General features: G+C 48.0%; 1 protein-coding gene across 4 annotated transcripts; it reads left to right on the plus strand.

The window, feature by feature from the left end:
• The first annotated feature begins 1,634 nt into the window (after nucleotides 1–1,634).
• LOC133227115 (olfactory receptor 6Q1) lies at nucleotides 1,635–17,539 on the plus strand. 4 transcript variants are annotated; one of them, XM_061381548.1, is made up of 4 exons: nucleotides 1,635–3,897; nucleotides 15,704–15,803; nucleotides 16,622–16,683; nucleotides 16,777–17,539. In XM_061381548.1, exons 1-3 carry the CDS (start codon nucleotides 2,952–2,954, stop codon nucleotides 16,644–16,646), a joined length of 1,071 nt encoding a protein of 356 aa, XP_061237532.1. In that variant the 5' UTR covers nucleotides 1,635–2,951; the 3' UTR covers nucleotides 16,647–16,683; nucleotides 16,777–17,539. The 4 variants fall into 4 exon arrangements, 3 of the variants coding, with proteins under 3 accessions (XP_061237532.1, XP_061237533.1, XP_061237534.1); XM_061381549.1 differs by lacking the exon at nucleotides 15,704–15,803; XR_009729728.1 differs by lacking the exons at nucleotides 1,635–3,897; nucleotides 16,622–16,683; nucleotides 16,777–17,539 and adding an exon at nucleotides 9,268–14,709 and having other exon boundaries at nucleotides 15,704–15,781.
• Nucleotides 17,540–17,623: the final 84 nt, after the last annotated feature.

Here is a 17,623-nt window from a genome sequence, read left to right on the forward strand (position 1 = left end):
GTTGATGCCAGAGGGAACCTGGCATCAATTATTTTTTAGAGGAAAAGAGCAAGGGTTTTAGACCTTGGCAAACCTGGATTCAAATTCCAGTTCAGGCATTTGTAACCACAGGCCAAACATGATTTGTTTTCCTCCAAAGGTTCAGTGGTATTGACTCATGTGTCCGTGGTCACACCACTGGTATGTAATGCTTTTTGTTATCTACTGCTGTTCAACAAACCGCTGCAAAGCTTAGTCGCCGACAGAAACGGTGTTCAGTTATTGAGTTCACAAATCTGCAACTTGGGGAAGGCCCAGCAGGTAATGCTGGTGTCAGCTGGGCCAGCCTGTCCGGGGCTGGAGGGCCCATGCCTCAGATGACTCTCTCGCCTGGCTGGTGTGCGGTGTCAGTGGTGAGTGGGAGGTCAGGGCCGGCGCTGAGGACTGAGTCCCTCCCCACCGGAGCCTTGCCACAGACTGGGCTTCCTCATGCCATGGGGGCTGGGCTCCAGGAAGCAGGCAGAGGAAGCCGGTGTTAAGGCCTGGAAACCGCCACAGCATCGCTCCCATCCTTCTCTGCTGTAATGCGCTTCCCTGGTGGCTCAGACGGTAAAAAGTCCACCGCACTGTAGGAGACCAAGGTTTGATCCCTGAGTCAGGAAGATCCCCCGGAGAAGGGAATTGTTACGCGCTCCAGTATTCTTGCCTGGAGAATCCCATGGACAGAGGGGTCTGGCGGGCTACAGTCCGTGGGGCTGCCAAGAGCTGGACGTGCCTGAGTGATGAGGCTTGCACACTTGCTGTTGTGAAGCAGCTACAAAACTCAAATTGAAGGGGAGCAGCCATTGACCCCACCTTTTCCTCTCTTTTCAAAAAGCGTTAAAAAATGTTTTTTAAATGAAAAACATTAAAAAATTTTTTAAATTTTAAATTAAACATTTAATTGGAGGATAATTGCTTTACAGTGTGGTGCTGGTTTCTACAGTACAGCAATGTGGAGCAGTGATCTGTACACATACATGTCCTTCCCCATGAGCCCCCTCCCAGCCCCGTCCCACCATCCGGGTCATCGCTGAGCACCGAGCCCAGCTCCTGGGCTCCACAGCAGGTTCCCACTGGCCGTCTATTTCACGCGCGGTCGGGTATATATGTCAGCCCTACTCTCTCAGTCTGGCCCAGCCTCTTCTTCCCTCCGTGTGTCCACAAGTCTGTTTTCTGCGTCTGCATCTCCATTGCTCCCTGCAAATAGGTTCCTCGGTACCATTTTTCTAGATTCCACATATATGCGTTAATACATGACATTTTTCTGTTTTGGACTTACTTCACTCTGCATGACAGGATCTGGGTTCATCCACATCTCTATAAATGACGCGGTTTCGTTCCTTTCTATTGCTCCCACTTTCTAATGGGAAGAGTGTCCAAGAGCTTTGGAATGGCCGCTCTTCTCCACTGGTCTCCCCCGCTCCAGACCTGCTTCAGCACAGCGCACTAACTCCCCCCTTCTCTGCATCACTCCTGTGCTGAGAACTCCTCAAGGCGCTCTGTTACCCTTTGCCTTCCTCTTAACTTGGTTACTTCATGATGTTGTCCTAGCCTGCTTCTCAAGATCAGTGAAGTCGTTTTTCCTCTATGATCTATTTCAGGATAAAGAAAGAAAGAAAGTGAAGTCACTCAGTTGTGTCCGACTCTTTGCGACCCCATGGACTGTATCCCACCAGGCTCCTCCGTCCGTGGGATTCTCCAGGCAAGAATATTGGGGTGGGTTGCCATTTCCTTCTCCAGGAGATCTTCCTGATCCAGGGATTGAACCCAGGTCTCCGGTGCTGTAGGCATACGCCTTACTGTCTGAGCCACCAGGGAAGTCCAACATTAAAAAACATTCCAGAATAAAGTCAACATTAAAAAATTCCCCATGGTATGTATGTATGTACTTTTATTGAGGCATAGGTGATGTCCAGTATTATATGTTCAAGTGTGCAACATAGGGACTCACAATGTAAAGGCTGTATTTCATTTATAGTTTTTATAAAACACTGGGCATATTTCTTGTGCTATATCCTATAGAGATAAATAAGCTGTCTAACTTCGTAGCTTATTTATTTTATACCTGGTAGCTTGTAAATCCCCTACCCCTACCCTGCCGCTCTCTGCTTCTCTCTCTGCGTGGGTAACCACTAGTTTGATCTCTACATCTGTGAGTCTGTTTTGTTTTGTTGTATTCATTCATTTGCTTCATTTTGATTCCACATATAAGTGATGACATGCAGCATTTTTCTTTCTCTGACTTATTGCACTAAGCATGATACTCTAAGTGTCCATCAACAGATGAATGATGTGTGTTCCACACACACAGTGGAACAGTCTTCAGCCATAAAAAAGAACAAAAATCTGCCATTTGCACCAATATGAATGGACTTGAAGGGTATGAACCCCTAGTATTTATTAACCCAATCATGATAAATACTTTAGAGGGATTATCCAATTTGAATTTTCACCGCAACCCTGTTAGCTGGGTTCTTTTGTATTTGAAGTCAGGAGTGCTTAACCGGGAAGCTGAGCTGTTAACTCCCACGGTAAACCACGTCCTGTGGAAGTTTCCCAGACGCAGGTTGTTCTCGCTGAGGGCCGAGATTTTATCCTTTTTCTGTGTCTTCTCTTTTATCTCACCAACTTATTTTTCAGGTTCCAATTTAGCCAGCCCTTCCTCCAGGAAGACTTCCCTGATTCTTGAAGACGGGTTGCACTCCCCATTAATATTCCGTCTTATTTCCATCTACCACTTTTCACTTGGTCCTGAAATTTCTGGAACCCCTCACAGGCTATACATTGTCTTTCTTTCTTTCTTTTTTTTTTCTTGAGTTCAGGGCAGCGTCTTGATTTATTTTCCTCTCCGGAAGTGAAAGATCCATCAGTCCAGTATCTCAGTTTCTCCCGAGTTGTCCTTACCTACGAGGCTATGAGAGCCCCCAGTTATGCAGCCCGACACCGCCAACCAGACCCACACGGCGGAGTTTGTCTTGGTGGGCTTCGCTGAGCTGCGTGAGACGCGCCTCTTCCTCTTCTCGCTCTTCCTCACCACGTACCTGCTCACCTTGGTGGAGAACTTGGCCATCGTCGTGCTGGTGCGCTCCGACCACCGCCTCCATAGGCCCATGTATTTCTTCCTGACGCACTTGTCCTGCCTTGAAATCGGGTACACTTCGGTCACGGTGCCCAAGATGCTGGCAGGCTTCCTTGGGGTGGCTGGAAGCCAGAGGATCTCCTACGCAGGCTGCCTCACTCAGCTTTTCGTCTTCACCTTCCTCGGCGCCACCGAGTGCTTCCTGCTGGCCGCCATGGCCTACGACCGCTACGTGGCCGTCTGCCTGCCTCTCCGGTACGCGGCCCTGGTGTCCTGGGGGGCTTGCGTCCGCCTGGCAGCCGCCTGTTGGCTGGGGGGCTTCCTCACCCCCGTGTTGCCCGTCTACCTCATGTCCCGACTGAGGTTTTGTGGCCCCAACGTCATCGACCACTTCTTCTGCGACGCCTCGCCGCTGCTGGCCCTGGCCTGCTCGGACGTCTCCCTGAAGGAGACTGCAGACCTCCTGGTCTCCCTGGCTGTGCTCCTGGCCTCCTCCGCGGTCATCGCCGCGTCCTACGGCCGCATCGTCTGGACGCTGCTTCGGATCCGCGCGGCTGCAGAGCGCAGAAAGGCCTTCTCCACCTGCGCGGCCCACCTGACTGTGGTGAGCCTCTTCTACGGCACTCTCTTCTTCATGTACGCCCGCACCAGAGTGGCCTCTTGCATCAGCTTCAACAAGGTGGTGTCCGTCTTCTACTCCATCGTCACGCCCATGCTCAACCCCCTCATCTACAGCCTTCGAAACCGAGAGGTGAACGCAGCTCTGGGAAGAGCCTTCTCCTGCAGGTCTTGGAAAGGTCAGTGAGGAGGCAGGTGTTGGGTGGGGTGCAGGATCCTTGCCTAGCTTTTTATAAGGAGAGTGGTGAGTACTCTGGAAGGGAACAGAGGCCTAGGAGGCACGAGTTATGGATTCAGTTCAGTTCAGTTGCTCAGTCGTGTCCGACTCTTTGCTACCCCATGGACTGCAGCATGCCAGGCCTCCCTGTCCATCACCAACTCCCGGAGTTCACTCAGACTCATGTCCATTGAGCTGGTGATGCCATCCAACCATCTCATCCTCTGTCGCCCCCTTCTCCTTCTGCCTTCAATCTTTCCCAGCATCAGGGTCTTTTCCAGTGAGTCAAGTTCTTTGCATCAGGTGGCCAAAGGATTTGAGTTTCAGCTTCAGCATCAGTCCTTCCAATGAATATTCAGGACTGATTTCCTTTAGGATGGACTGGTTGGATCTCCTTGGTGGCCAATGGACTCTTGAGAGTCTTCTCCAACACCACAGTTTAAAAGCATCAATTCTTTGGTGCTCAGCTTTCTTTATGGTCCAACTCTCACTTCTATACACGACCACTGGAAAAACCGAAACTTTGACTAGACGGACCTTTGTTGATAAAGTGATGTCTCTGCTTTTTAATGTGCTGTCTAGGTTGGTCGTAACTTTCCTTCCAAGGAGTAAGTGTCTTTTTGTTTCACGGCTGCATCACATCTGCAGTGATCTTGGAGCCCAGAAAAATAAAGTCCCGCACAGTTTCCACTGTTTCCCATCTATTTCCATGAAGTGATGGGACCAGATGCCACGATCTTCGTTTTCTGAATGCTGAGTTTTAAGCCAGCTTTTTCACCCTCCTCTTTCGCTTTCATTAAGAGGCTCTTCAGTTCTTCGCTTTCTGCCAAAGGGTGGTGTTATCTGTGTATCTGAGGTTACTGATATTTCTCCCGGCAGTCTTGATTCCAGCTTGTGCTTCATCCAGCCCAACGTTTTTCATGATGTACTCTGCTTATAAGTTATGGATTGTGTATTAAAGTAAAATGCTACTTCTGCTATGACAAGAAACTCCTAATGATATTAGCTTAAGAAGGAAGGAGACTTCCTCTTTACTGCCAGAATCCGAGGTGCATGCTCCATGTTGGTGGCTGGTTCTGCTCAAGAGGCATTTGAGGATCCGGGTTCCTTGTATCTTTCTGTTTTTTGTGGAGGAAGCTCTCTGCCTCCAGTCAGAACCACATGCTTCTCTTTCTCATCACTTCTTCTTTTCCTTTTTTAATAAATTGATCCAATTATTTTTATTTAATTTTTTCTTTTTAAACCCTTTTATTGTGAAATATAAAACACAGAGAGGAGGGATGTCTCTGATGGGCCAGTGCTTAAGACTTCGCCTTCCAAGGCAGGGGGTGAGTATTTGATCTCTGGCCGAGAAGCTAAGCTCCCATATGCCTTGTGGGTGAAAAACCAAAACATAAAACAGAAGCAGTATTGTAACAAATTCAATACAGATTTTTAAAAGGATCCACAGAAAAAATCTTTAGAAAAGACATTTAGGAAAGTGAATACAACATAACCATATAGCTTAACGGATTATATAGTGACCAGCAGGTTAATACACTGAGTACTAAATCCAGAAATTAACCATCACGGGTACCCCCAGTGCTGGGAAAGATCAAAGGCAGGAGGAGAAGGGGACGACAGAGATGAGGTGGTTGGACCACATCGCTGACTCGATGGACGTGAGTTTGAGTGAACTCCGGGAGTTGGTGATGGACAGGGAGGCCTGGTGTGCTGCAGTCCATGGGGTAGCAAAGAGTCGGACACGACTGAGTGGCTGAACTGAACTGGTGCCCCCAAAACCTGCCCTCAGCATACCTCTTCCCAATCATAGTCTCCTCTTCCCCCAAATGGTAACCACTATTTAGACTTCCATACTTATCTTACCTTTTCTCTTCTGAGAGTTTAAAACCTAAGAAAGCAAGCCTCAACGCTATACGGCTCACCTTGAACAATGCTTAGGGGCACTGACTCTCCACATGGTCAAAAGTCAAAGTATAACTTACAGCTGGCCCTCTGTATGCAAGGTTCCTCGGTAACCATGCTTCTGTTATTTTTATTAAAATCTTTTGGGGTACAGTTGAGTCACAAAGTTGTGTTACATTCAGGAGCAGAGCACAGTGAATCAGTCACACATGAACATATACCCCCTCTTTTTCAGACTCTTTTCCCGTATCAGCCATTACAGAGTACTGAGCAGAGCTCCCTGTGCTGTGCAGCACGTCCTTGCTAATTATCTACTTTTTCTGCAGTAGTATGTATGTGTCAGTCTTGAAAGTGAAAGTGAAGTTGCTCAGTCATGTCTGACTCTTTGTGACCCCATGGACTGTAGCCCACTAGGCTCCTCTGTCCATGGAATTCTCCTGGCAAGAATACTGGAGTGGATGGCCGTCTCCTTCTCCAGGGGACCTTCCCGACCCAGGGATCGAACTCAGGTCTCCCACACTGCACGTCAGTCTTAACCTCCTAGTTTATCCTCCCCATCCCCTGGTAACCGTGAGTTTATTATCTACCTATGTTAACTCTATTTTTGCTTCTTTGCATCTTTAGGGTCAACCTCCCCTTGGATGTTGGCAAACTAAGGCCAATCCATTCCAGCTCTGATTTACAGCAACCTGTGAGCTAAGAATAGTTTTTAAACTTTAAATGGCTGATCACAAATCAAAAGTAGAATACTATTTCATGACATGTAAACATTTTATAAGATTAAAATTTCAGTGTCTGTAAATCAAGTTTCACTAGAACTCAATCATACTTATGTATTGTCTAGGCTGCTCTTGTGCTCCAGGGACAGGTGTGAGTCATGACAGAGACCATTTGCCAATACCCAGGGGCTTTCTTACTCCTTCCATGACCAACATTTGGTCCCGCTGGAGAAGAAGGGTGGTGTTGCTGTTCAGTCACTAAGTCGTGTCTGACTCTTTGTGACCCCAAGGACTGCAGCATGCCAGGCTTCCCTGTACTTCACTGTCTCCCAAAGTTTGCTCAAACTCATGTCAGTGATGCCATCCAACCATCTAATCCTCTGTCTTCCCCTTATCCTCCTGCCCTCAACCTTTCCCAGCATCCCATCTCAACTTTTCTAATGAGTCAGCTCTTTGCATCAGGTGGCCAAAGATCGGGGCTTCAGCTTCAGAATCAGTCCTTCCAATGAATATTCAGGGTTGATCTCCTTTAGGATTGACTGATTTGATCTTCTTGCAGTCCAAGGGACTCTCAAGAGTCTTCTCCAGCACCACAGTTTGAAAGTGTCAACTCTTTGGTGCTCAGCCTTCCTTATGGTCTAACTCTCACATCCATACATGATTACTGGAAAAACCGTAGCTTTGGCTATACAGACCTTTGTGGGCAAAGCAATGTCTCTGCTTTTTAATATGCTGTCTAGGTTTGCCACGGCTTTTCTTCCAAGGACCGAGAAGGGTGAGGATACAGCACAGAGGGGACACAGCTCACCTCTTAGTTTTTCCACTAGATGTGGCAATCATCATTTTTACAGACCTTTCTTGGTGAGAAGTTAGCCACAGGTCACGTGTAATTGCAAGGTGGCACAATGGCAAATGATCCACCTGCAGTGCAGGAGACGCAAGAGATGAGGGTTCAATCCCTGAGTCAGGAAGATCCCCTGGAGGAGGGAATGGCAACCCATTCCGATATTCTTGCCTGGAAAATCCCATCGGCAGAGGAGCCTGGCGGGTACAGTCTATGGGGCTGCAAAGAGTCAGGCACGACTGAGCACACACAGAAGAGCTGTGCGAGCCTTACTGAATTCGTTTTGTCAGCTCCACCTTAGGCCTGCAGTCCAACCCCACCCGCACTTCCATGTGACTCAGCTTTAGCCTACTCACAAGGAATGCACCCAAGTAAGGTAAGTTCCCTATCAACTTTTACTCTTGCGTTCATCTGAGATGAAAATCAAAAGCATGCCTTTTGCTGACGCAGATGGTTAATGACCGTGGAAATGCAGGGAAAAACTCCTGATCCTGGTGAGGCAGACATGTTTCTCCCTAGCGGTCGATTCTATTTTTAGCTTTGGCCCCTTTAAATTCCCCTGTACCCCTTTTGGTGAAGTGCGGTGCAGCTGCAAACGCCTCGGGATCTTCGTCCACCCGACCCTGCCTGTCTGTGAGTCACCAACAATAAATTCCAGAATTGCACTCTGTGTGGTTGCCTGCTTCGATTTTTGGTCTCAAAGTTCCTTCTCAGCTCAGAGCTCATGAGGCAATATCTCTGCCTCCCAGCAAGAGTCCACAGGTGGGCAGACAAATGCCTGCTGCAATTTGGTTACTGTGGGAAAAGGGGCGAACACATTTTGGTAGACAACCAGCAGTTTCTGAAGTCCCCAGAATCACATGACCTATGTACTTATCTTCTTTGTATCTACGTTTTCTTATTTGAAATATAGACCAAGGAACTCCCTGGTGGTCCAGTGGGTAGGATGGAGCACTTTCACTGCTGGGGTCCAGGTTTGATCCCTGGTTGGGGAACTAAGAACCCACATGTTATGAGGTGAGACCAAAAAAAGGAAAAAAAAAAAATACAGACCAAGCCTCTTGCTCTACCAACCAAGTGGGTCTTCTTCTGTGGCTCCATATCCTTTTACCCCTTGCAGTTCTGCCGGGATTCCCACTTCTTTTTTTCAGGCTTTTCAGACGTTGGTTAGTCTCTTACTTTTCCGTTTTCACGTTCCAAGCCCATGGCAGCTGATTCCTAAGTCACGTTTGTCAAAATGCGGACTTGGACTGTGGGATGCTACAACTCTCTCTCTCTAGACAGAGTCTTCTTATTTAATCTATATGCTTGTTTCCTTTGTGACTTCATCTTCGTTGGCCCAAATAAAATTATTGGCTGGCCATAGGCAAGATAAAGGCATTTTCAAAAATCAATTTTATGTATTTATTTTTGGTTGTCTCATTGTAGTGGCTTCCCTTGCTGAGCATGGGCTCTCGAGTGCTTGAGCTTCAGTGGTTGCGAGGGGGGCTCAGTAGTTGCCGTTCCTGGGCTCTCGAGCACCAGATCAATGGTTGTGGCTCACAGGCTTAGTTGTCCATGGCGTGTGGGATCTTCCCAGATCGGGACAAACGCATGTTTCCTGCATTGGCAGGCAGATTCTTTACCATTGAGCCACCAGGGAAGCCCCAAGATGAAAGCATTTTGAACCTCCTTTGGTAGGAACTTAAGATGAGTCTCTTTGCCCAGAAACATGGAGGCCTTGACATTCTGTGTAGCACTGTCCAGCAACACCCCTCCCCGAGGACCGTCCAAGAGCACCATCATTTAACCAGAAGGTGCCCAGTTCCTGTGGGATGCCTCCGGGCCCTCGTGCTCTCACGGAAGTGGAGTTTTCATTGTCTTTTATACCAGGGTTTTTTAAAAAAAATAACTTTATTTGCTTGTTTATTTTATTTTTGGCTGTGCTGGGTCTGCTTTGCTGCGGGGCTGCTCACCAGTTGTGGTGCACGGGCTTCTCACTGCAGTGGCTTTTTTTGCCCGTTCGTTTTGGAGCACAGGCTCTAGGGTGTGTGGACTTTAGTGGTTGAGGTCCGTGGGCTCAGTAGTTGAGGCTTCTGGGCTCTACAGCAGAAGCTCAATAGTTGTGGTACACGGGCTTAGTTGCTCCATGACACATGGGATATCTTCCCAGATCAGGGATTGAATCCATGTCTTCTGCATTGGCAGGCAAATTCTTTACCACTGAACCACCAGGGAGTCCCCAGGTTTTTTTTTTTTTTTTTTCAAATTTCCTCTCTCATTTCTTCAATGACCCATAGGTTTTTTGGTAGCACATGATTCAGCCTCCGGTGACTGGTGGGTGGTGCAGCATCCTGGCAGTAATAAGCTAGAGCAGGATTCCCAAGAGGCGCTTGCCACCACCACGGTTTGTCATCACCAGGTTGCATGAGCGCCCCCAAATGGTTGCTGCAAGTGTCTCTGTCGCCACGGTGAGACCCAGTTGCCTCCTGCTTTCTCAGAGACTGTCCAAGACAGCTAGCCAGGCTCCTTTCAAATGACTGCTTCTGCTTTACGTGTGGAGCATGTGCTATTTTCTGTGTGTCCTTTAAGAGTGGTGTCTCTGTTTCCCGTTGCCTTCTGGCTGTCTTGAAAGTAAGTCCTGCTGGACTTCAAAGCCAAGTGTTCTGGGGGCTTATCTTCTTTGCGCAGGACTCCTGGGGCTGGGGAGCCTGATGTAGGGCTTGGACCCCTCTCTCCCTGGGGAGAATCTCTGCAGTTGTAATTAGCCTCCTGTTTGTGGGCTGCCTACCTGGGAGTATGGGTCTTGGCTGTACCATGTTTCTGCCCTTCCTAATTGCTTTGTCGTGGTTCTTCTTCTGTAACTTTAATTGCAAAAGCTCTTTTCTGCTAGTCTGCAAGACTTTCTCATCAATAGTTGCTCTTTCTCATCAATAGCTGTAATTTTAGTGCACCTGTGGGAACAGGTGAGATCAGAATCTTCCTACCCTGCCTTTTGGCCACTGCCTATTCCCTTCTTGCTTCCCTTGTGGCTCAGCTGGTAAAGAATCCACCTGCAATGCAGGAGACCTGGGTTCGATCCCTGGGTTGGGAAGATCCCCTGGAGAAGGGAAAGGCTACCCACTCCAGTATTCTGGCCTGGAGAATTCCATGGACTGGATAGTCTGTGGGGTCGCAAAGAGTTGGACACAACTGAGCAGCTTTCACTTTTCACTATTCACTTCTTATAAACAGTTTCACAATAGATATGTTTTGTCCCCTCTGATCAGGTTAGGTTGGAAATATTAGCTTACAAGCTCTTTGTTTGTACAGACTATTCTTTAACCATTTTGAAGTTTCCTCCCCATGATCTAGCCTGAGCAAGGGTCTCATAAAAGTTTCAGCTATTTGGCAGTCAATCAAGAGATTCAGGTTTGCCATTATTTATAATTTTACTGAATTATTTAATGAATACTTTTACAATATGAAGAGTAATGTTATAAATATCTTATAAATAATAGTTCATTTACTCCTCATTGATAACCCCACAAAATAGGTGCTATTCTTATCTTCCTTTACAATACAAGGAAACTGAGGTACCGAGAAGTTAAGTCACTTGTCCAGAGTCACGCAGCTGGGGCAATGGAAGTGCCATGGCTTGAAACTTACTCATCTGACTCCTAACATCTGGACAATGGTGTCCTGGATTCACTGGTCCCCTCTTTTGGCATCAGTTCCTGTTCCTGATCTGTAAAAGGTCAGGGTGGACTTGGTGACTTTATCTATTTACTTTTTGAGTGTTTCGTAAGTGCTGAGAACCTTCACATTTTTTTTTTTTCCATTTTATTATCACAACAACCTAAGAGAAAGACTTAGTCTCATCTTGCACTGCAGAGAACTGAGGCTTAGAGAGGTTAAGTAATGTGCTCAAGTCCCTAAAGCTACACCATGGAGGAGCCAGGAGGATTTGAATCAAGTCTTTCTGACTTCTTCCAACCATTCTACCTTGCCACCTCCTCTCAAGGATCTCTTCCAATACTACCTTTGTAGAAGTTGATTCATTCATTCATCAAACAACTATCCCGTCTCCTGTTTGCATCAGACACTGGCTGACTGCTGAGGGGTCACAGACCGAATGAGACCAGATGTTTCCATCAAGGGCGGTATTGTTTGCAAACATGTCTCATCTCCCTCTAATGGGATGAAAGACAAGAAGAGAGGCAGGTGAGTGACAGGGAGGGTCCGGATCAGTGCAGGGCTCAGAGGAAGCAGCATTTTCCTACTGAGGAGCTTAGGGAAGGCATCCTTGAGCAGGTGGGATGCCTTATTGCTCACTACTGATTTTCTCACTTGAGATGCTGCCTGCCAAGCATTTGTTCTTTTGTGTTTTGTTCTGGCTGGAGAAGGATGATGTAGCATTTGGGAAGAAAGAGGCAGAACAGGAGACCTGCTTCTGATGCCAGGATGGCAGAGACCTCCAGAGGGACTGTGTCCCTGCCTCGGGCACTCCTGTGTGTGGAGGATGAAGGTCACCCAGATACAGGAGCAGACCAACGTGCTGAGCGTGATACGCTTGGTTTCACTGAAGGTGTCAGGTAGCTGGTGGGGTCAGGAAGACCACCAGCAAGCTAACCAGACAGCAAGTAATCCCCAAGTAACCCAGCATGGCCTAGAACAGTTCCAAGGAGCCCTCATCACACTTTAGGTCACTGTGGGCCCAGGCTCTGTAGAGGTCACAGGTCGTGGGGGTCATCTGGTCACCCGGAGTGAACATGAGGTTGCCTGGATCAGGGAACAGACCTTGGGGATGGTTTGGGGGAGAACTGGCCCCAGAACTTCTGCATCTGGGCATGCAGCCGGGTGCCATGGAAGGCTGCCACCACCACGATGGTTTTGGCTAGCACAGTGGACATACAAGTTGTGGAGGTGACCCCCTGCAAAAGCCGCCTGGTGTACAGCACAGGTGAGGGGCCCTGGAGGGCCAATGAACATGAAGGGGAAGGGGAAACAGAGGGCCAGGGTGGACAGCAGAAGGTGGCTGATCTGGGGTTTACTGGCTCAGATGATGGGGGTGTGGTGGAGCCCGATGAAGATGCCCCAAACGGCCAGAGTGAGGAGGGAATGCAGGGCTGGGCAGACAGCTGACATGTGTGGAGAGCTGGAGGGAGGACAGGAAGTCATGGGTTTGGGGCTGCACTGGCCGCTCTCCCCGTTGGACCACTGGTCCTCGGGGCACATCTCACATGAAGCACTGTCTAAAGGAGGAGAGAGAAACAAGGTCAGAGAACAGAGTGCGGAAGCTTCTGGAACTTTCCCGTGGTCAGGTGGTTATACGAATTGTGACGGCTTTTCCCCGCAGAATCACTCTGCCTCAGTCTTCTTACGATGGGCCTCCCAGATGGCCTGATGTCCCCAGCTTCAGGGCCAGAAACACAGGTGGCGGAAATCCTGACAGCTGCGGCTCTGCATGCCTCACGCTACAGTGAAACAGCAGTGACTCGGCAACCTCCGGACGCGCTGTCCCTCTGAACTGACCAGCCGCGGTGGCAGTGTTGCAGTTGGTAGCCACAGCTAATTTAGCTCTGCACTTATTCATCAGCCTATTTTACGTAAGGAATATTTATGGGAATGCTTACCACCTACATACATCGACTCTCCTTTTTTATGGAGTTATCCTTTTTTTTAAAGATTTTTTTTTTTCTGACGTGGACCATTTAAAAAATCTTTATTGAATTTGTTACAGTATTGCTTCTGTTTTATGGTTTGGTTTTTGGCTGCAAGGCACATGGGATCTTTACTCCCTGCCGGAGATGGAACCTGCACCCCCTGCATTGGAAGGCAAAGTCTTAACCACTGGGCCACCAGGGAAGTCTCCATGCTTTTCTAAATCACGGCTTTGACGGAACTCTTCAGAGCTTTGCTTTCTGTAGTGAACTGATCGGCTTTGTGGTTAGAGCACCGGAGCAGCAATATATTCCCATTCACCTCTTTCCTCCATTTGGATTCTGACCCTGGTCTTCCCAACCCTATCTCTTTCCTTTTCAGTGCACCCACCACCCCAAACACATATCGAAACACCCACTGCTTCTCTAATTGAGTGATTCAGTGGCTCCCTATGTCCTACAGAACAAAGTTCACGCTTCCGAGTCTGGCAAGTAAGGCCTTCTGTGATGTGACCACCTGCTTCCTACATCTCGAATCTCAGTCTAGACTCAAGTCACCCTAGGCTCACTGCATTCATGCCTAAGATTTCCCTAATTTATTCCTTGCCCAGGACTGTCCTTATCAAGTTTCACTGCCTTTGAAACAATACCTGTTGCTCAAGGCCCATATCACACGTCACCCCCTCTGGTGAAAAGTCTCCCTACCTATCCTCCATTAGAATTGGTTGTTTCTCTCTGCTTTCATGACTCAGTGCTTGAGCTCTGATTGAAGCGATGAATATTAACTTTGAGCCAAGTTTCTATTATACAATGATCCTTCTCCTTTAGCAGATCACGAGTTCTGTGGGGCCAAGACTGGGCCTCACCACCTTGGCACCTATACAATAGATGCCAGTTGTTATCTGTTGAATGCATGCCATCTTAGTAAAATATAGATTAAATCACCAGCGGGGCTCAGCTCGGTGCTCTGTGATAACCTAGAGGGGTGGGGTCGGGGGTGAGAGAGAGATTCAAGGAGGGGATATATGTATACACGTAGCTGATTCGCTTTGTCGTACCTCAGAAACGAACACAGCATTGTAAAGCAATTATACTCTGATAAAAAAAAATGAAAAAAATCACTGGGGGGCTTTCTCCCAATATTTATGGAGTGCCTACTACATGCCAGACATTAAAATAGGTACAAAATTTGGACAAACTCATGGTTGATGAAAGAAAGAATGAACGTGTAACCATAAAAGGTCATAAGGTAGCATGTGCAAAGGGCATATTGACACCATCTTTTGATCTCCTCTTCCCTGGATTTTTTTCCCATTAAAAAAATCTTTCCTGGATGTGGGCTTCCTCGGTAACTCAGAAAGTAAAGAATCTGCTTGCAATGCAGGAGACCCAGGTTCAATCCCTGAGTTGGGAAGATCTCCTGGAGATGGGAATGGCAACCCACTGCAGTATTCTTGCCTGGAGAATTCCATGGACAGACCATGGAGTTGCAGAGAGTCAGACATGACTGAGCAGTAACACCTTCATATTTTCCTTGATGTAAATATCAGCTCTCATCTGAAACCTGCCCTGACTGCTCGCTGGCCGCCCGCGGACTGAGGGCGAGCTTCCCTCTTTCCCTGGTGCCGTGGACATCTCTCCTCTGGGGCAGGGAAGGCAGCGAGAGCAGCAATTTGCCTTCTCAGGTAGGGCTGGCTTCCTGGCTCCCGCAGGACATTTTCACTGCAGAGGGCGGCGGGCACCTGCGCAAGGGAGGAGACGGTGCACGAGGGAAGCGGGGGAGGCTGACCGGCACCTGCGCCATTCTCACTGACTGGCCCCTCCCTCTCCTTTCTTTCTCTCTCTCCTCCCTCACCTTAAAAAAATTAAAAACGCTCTTTACCTCCTTCTCCCTTTCTTTATTCCTTTCCTCTTCCCCTTCCCTGCCTTTCTTGCTCAGTTATCAACGTATTCCATGTATCAGGTACTGTGTAGGGTATTAGGGAGGGATCAACAGGTAAAAATAAGTTCATAAGATGTCGCAGTCTATGGGGAACCAGCTGAAGCTGAAGCTCCGATACTTCGGCCACTGGATGCGAAGAACTGACTCATTTGAAAAGACCCTGATGCTGGGAAAGACTGAAGGCAGGCGGAGAAAGGGACGACAGAGGATGAGATGGGTGGATGGCATCACTGACTTGATGGACACGAGTTTGAGCAAGCTCCGGGAGCTGGTGATGGACAGGGAGGCCTGGCGTGCTGCAGTCCATGGGGTCGCAAGGAATAGGACACGACTGAGCGACTGAACTGAACTGAACTGAACGGGAACCAAGAAATCTCAAGGAGAAGAAAGAACTAGAATCATTGCTCCATAGACAGAGGGCTGGCTCCCAGATGTTGGGCTGAAATTCTCGTTCTGCTGTTTATAAGCTGAGTGACCTTGGGTTTAAGCTCTCTAAGCCTTTGCTTCTCCTCCATTAACTGGGGGTAGCAATTATATCTATCTTGAAGCTTGTATGAGGAAATAATGAGTGGATGCAGGGAAGCCCTACTACAATGCCCTGACCATTGTGATTGCACAACAAATTCTAGTAACTAGGATAATATTCTGAATGTTCTGGGAAGTTCGTCCTCAACGGTGGGCTCATTAAATTCCTTAACTTTTATTTCAAGGGTCTTATTTTCCCCCAACCCAAACAGAACTGAGACACCAATCAACCGTGCATCAGAAACAAAGACTACAGACAGGAGCCAAGGCACGAGCGTGCGGCTTCTCAGCCCTCAGCATCACCGACGTTAGGTACTGATCTTCCTTCGCTGCAAAGGGCTGTGCTGTGCATCACAGGGTACAACATCCCTCATTATCACAGAAATGCAAATCAAAATGGGTTTAGCAGCATCCCCAGCCTCTATCCCCTGAATGCCAGCAGCAGCCCCCGCAAGTGACAACCCCAGACGGCTCCAGATACTGCCAGTGTGCCCTGGGAAGCAGAGTCTTTCTAAATTGAGAGCAGCTGAGATTCAGGTCATGCTTGCAGAATGAACTTTCTTGGGAAGCTCTGGTAAGAGGATTGTTTGGTCTGGGGAAGAAGAAACGAGGGGGAAGACACCTGAGTGATGACCCCAAAGGGGCCCACCCTTTGTGTATGTGAAGTAATGGTACTCAATTCTTCCCTGGGAGTCTGCTCCCTTAACATTTGTTTTTGCTTATTTTTACTCTTTTTTTTTTTTTTTAAGTATAGTTGATTGACAACGTTGTGGCAGTCTCTCTCCCTCATATGTGTGTATATACTGGAGGGAATGGCAGCCCACTCCAGGATTCCCACCTGGAAAATCCCATGGACAGAGGAGCCTGGAGGGCTACAGTTCATGGGGTCACAAAGAGTCGAACACGACTGAGTGACTGAGCACGCGCACATGCGCGTGTGCACACACACACACACACACGCATTCTTTTTCTTATTCTTTACATCGTGGCTTACCCTAGGAGGCTGGATATGGTTCCCTGCGCTCTGCAGTGGGCCCCTGCTGTCCACCCATTCCGAATGCCATAGCTTGCGTCCACCAATGCGAGCACTCTGCCCCCGTGCTCATCAGCCTCCTTGCTTCTTCCTGCAGGATGGGGGAAGAATTCAGCCATTGACCTGTCACACGAGTGGAAACAGACCCACAAGACTAAGGTGAGGCCCGAAGGGACCAGGCTGCAATCACTGAGACGGGGGACAAGACATTTATACTCGTTACAGTAATTTTCTTACTCTTTCTTATTACAGAACCATGTGGAAAATGTTATGGATACTCAGATAAGGGGATGCTAAACCTTTCCGGGATGAATTGGACGGAACTGCAAGAAGTATGGCATGATATCTGAGCTGCAACTGCACTTAAATTAGCAGTCCCCTACCTGGTAACCTTAGATACTAGGGGTCAGGGAAAGGGCAAATGGGGCTCTATGTGTCATTTTCCCATTGTGCAAACAAGCTTGGTATCCATTATCTATTTCCCAACATAAGGTACAAGGCTAACAATCCAGCCATCCCATTCCTAGGTGTATATATACCCAGAGAAAACCATAATTCAAAAAGATAGATGTACCCAGATATTCACTGCAGTACTATTTACAAAAGCCAGGGCATGGATGCAGTGTAAACGGGCACCAGCGAGGCGTGGGTAAACGAGATGTGGTGTGTGTATATATATATGCGCGCACACACACACACCATGGAGTATCACTCAACCGTAAAAAAGAACAAAATAACGCCATTTTCAGGAACATGCATGGGCCTAGAGATTGTCATACTGAGTGAAGTAATTTAGACGGAGAAAGACAAATATCATATGGTATTGCTTATATGTAAAATCTAAAAAAGGATACAAATGAACTTATCTAAAAAACAAATAGAGTTCCAGATACAGAGAACAAAATTATAGTTACCAGGGGGTAAGGTGACAGGGATAAACGGGAAGACTGCTGTTGACATACACACACTGTATGATGCTGCTGCTAAGTCGCGTCAGTCGTGTCCAACCCTGCGATCCCAGCCCACCAGGCTCCCCCGTCCCTGGGATTCTCCAGGCAAGAACACTGGAGTGGGTTGCTGTTTCCTTCTCCAATGCATG

The sequence above is a fragment of the Bos javanicus genome, chromosome 15 (genome assembly GCF_032452875.1).
Source record: "Bos javanicus breed banteng chromosome 15, ARS-OSU_banteng_1.0, whole genome shotgun sequence".
Lineage (NCBI taxonomy): Eukaryota > Metazoa > Chordata > Mammalia > Artiodactyla > Bovidae > Bos > Bos javanicus.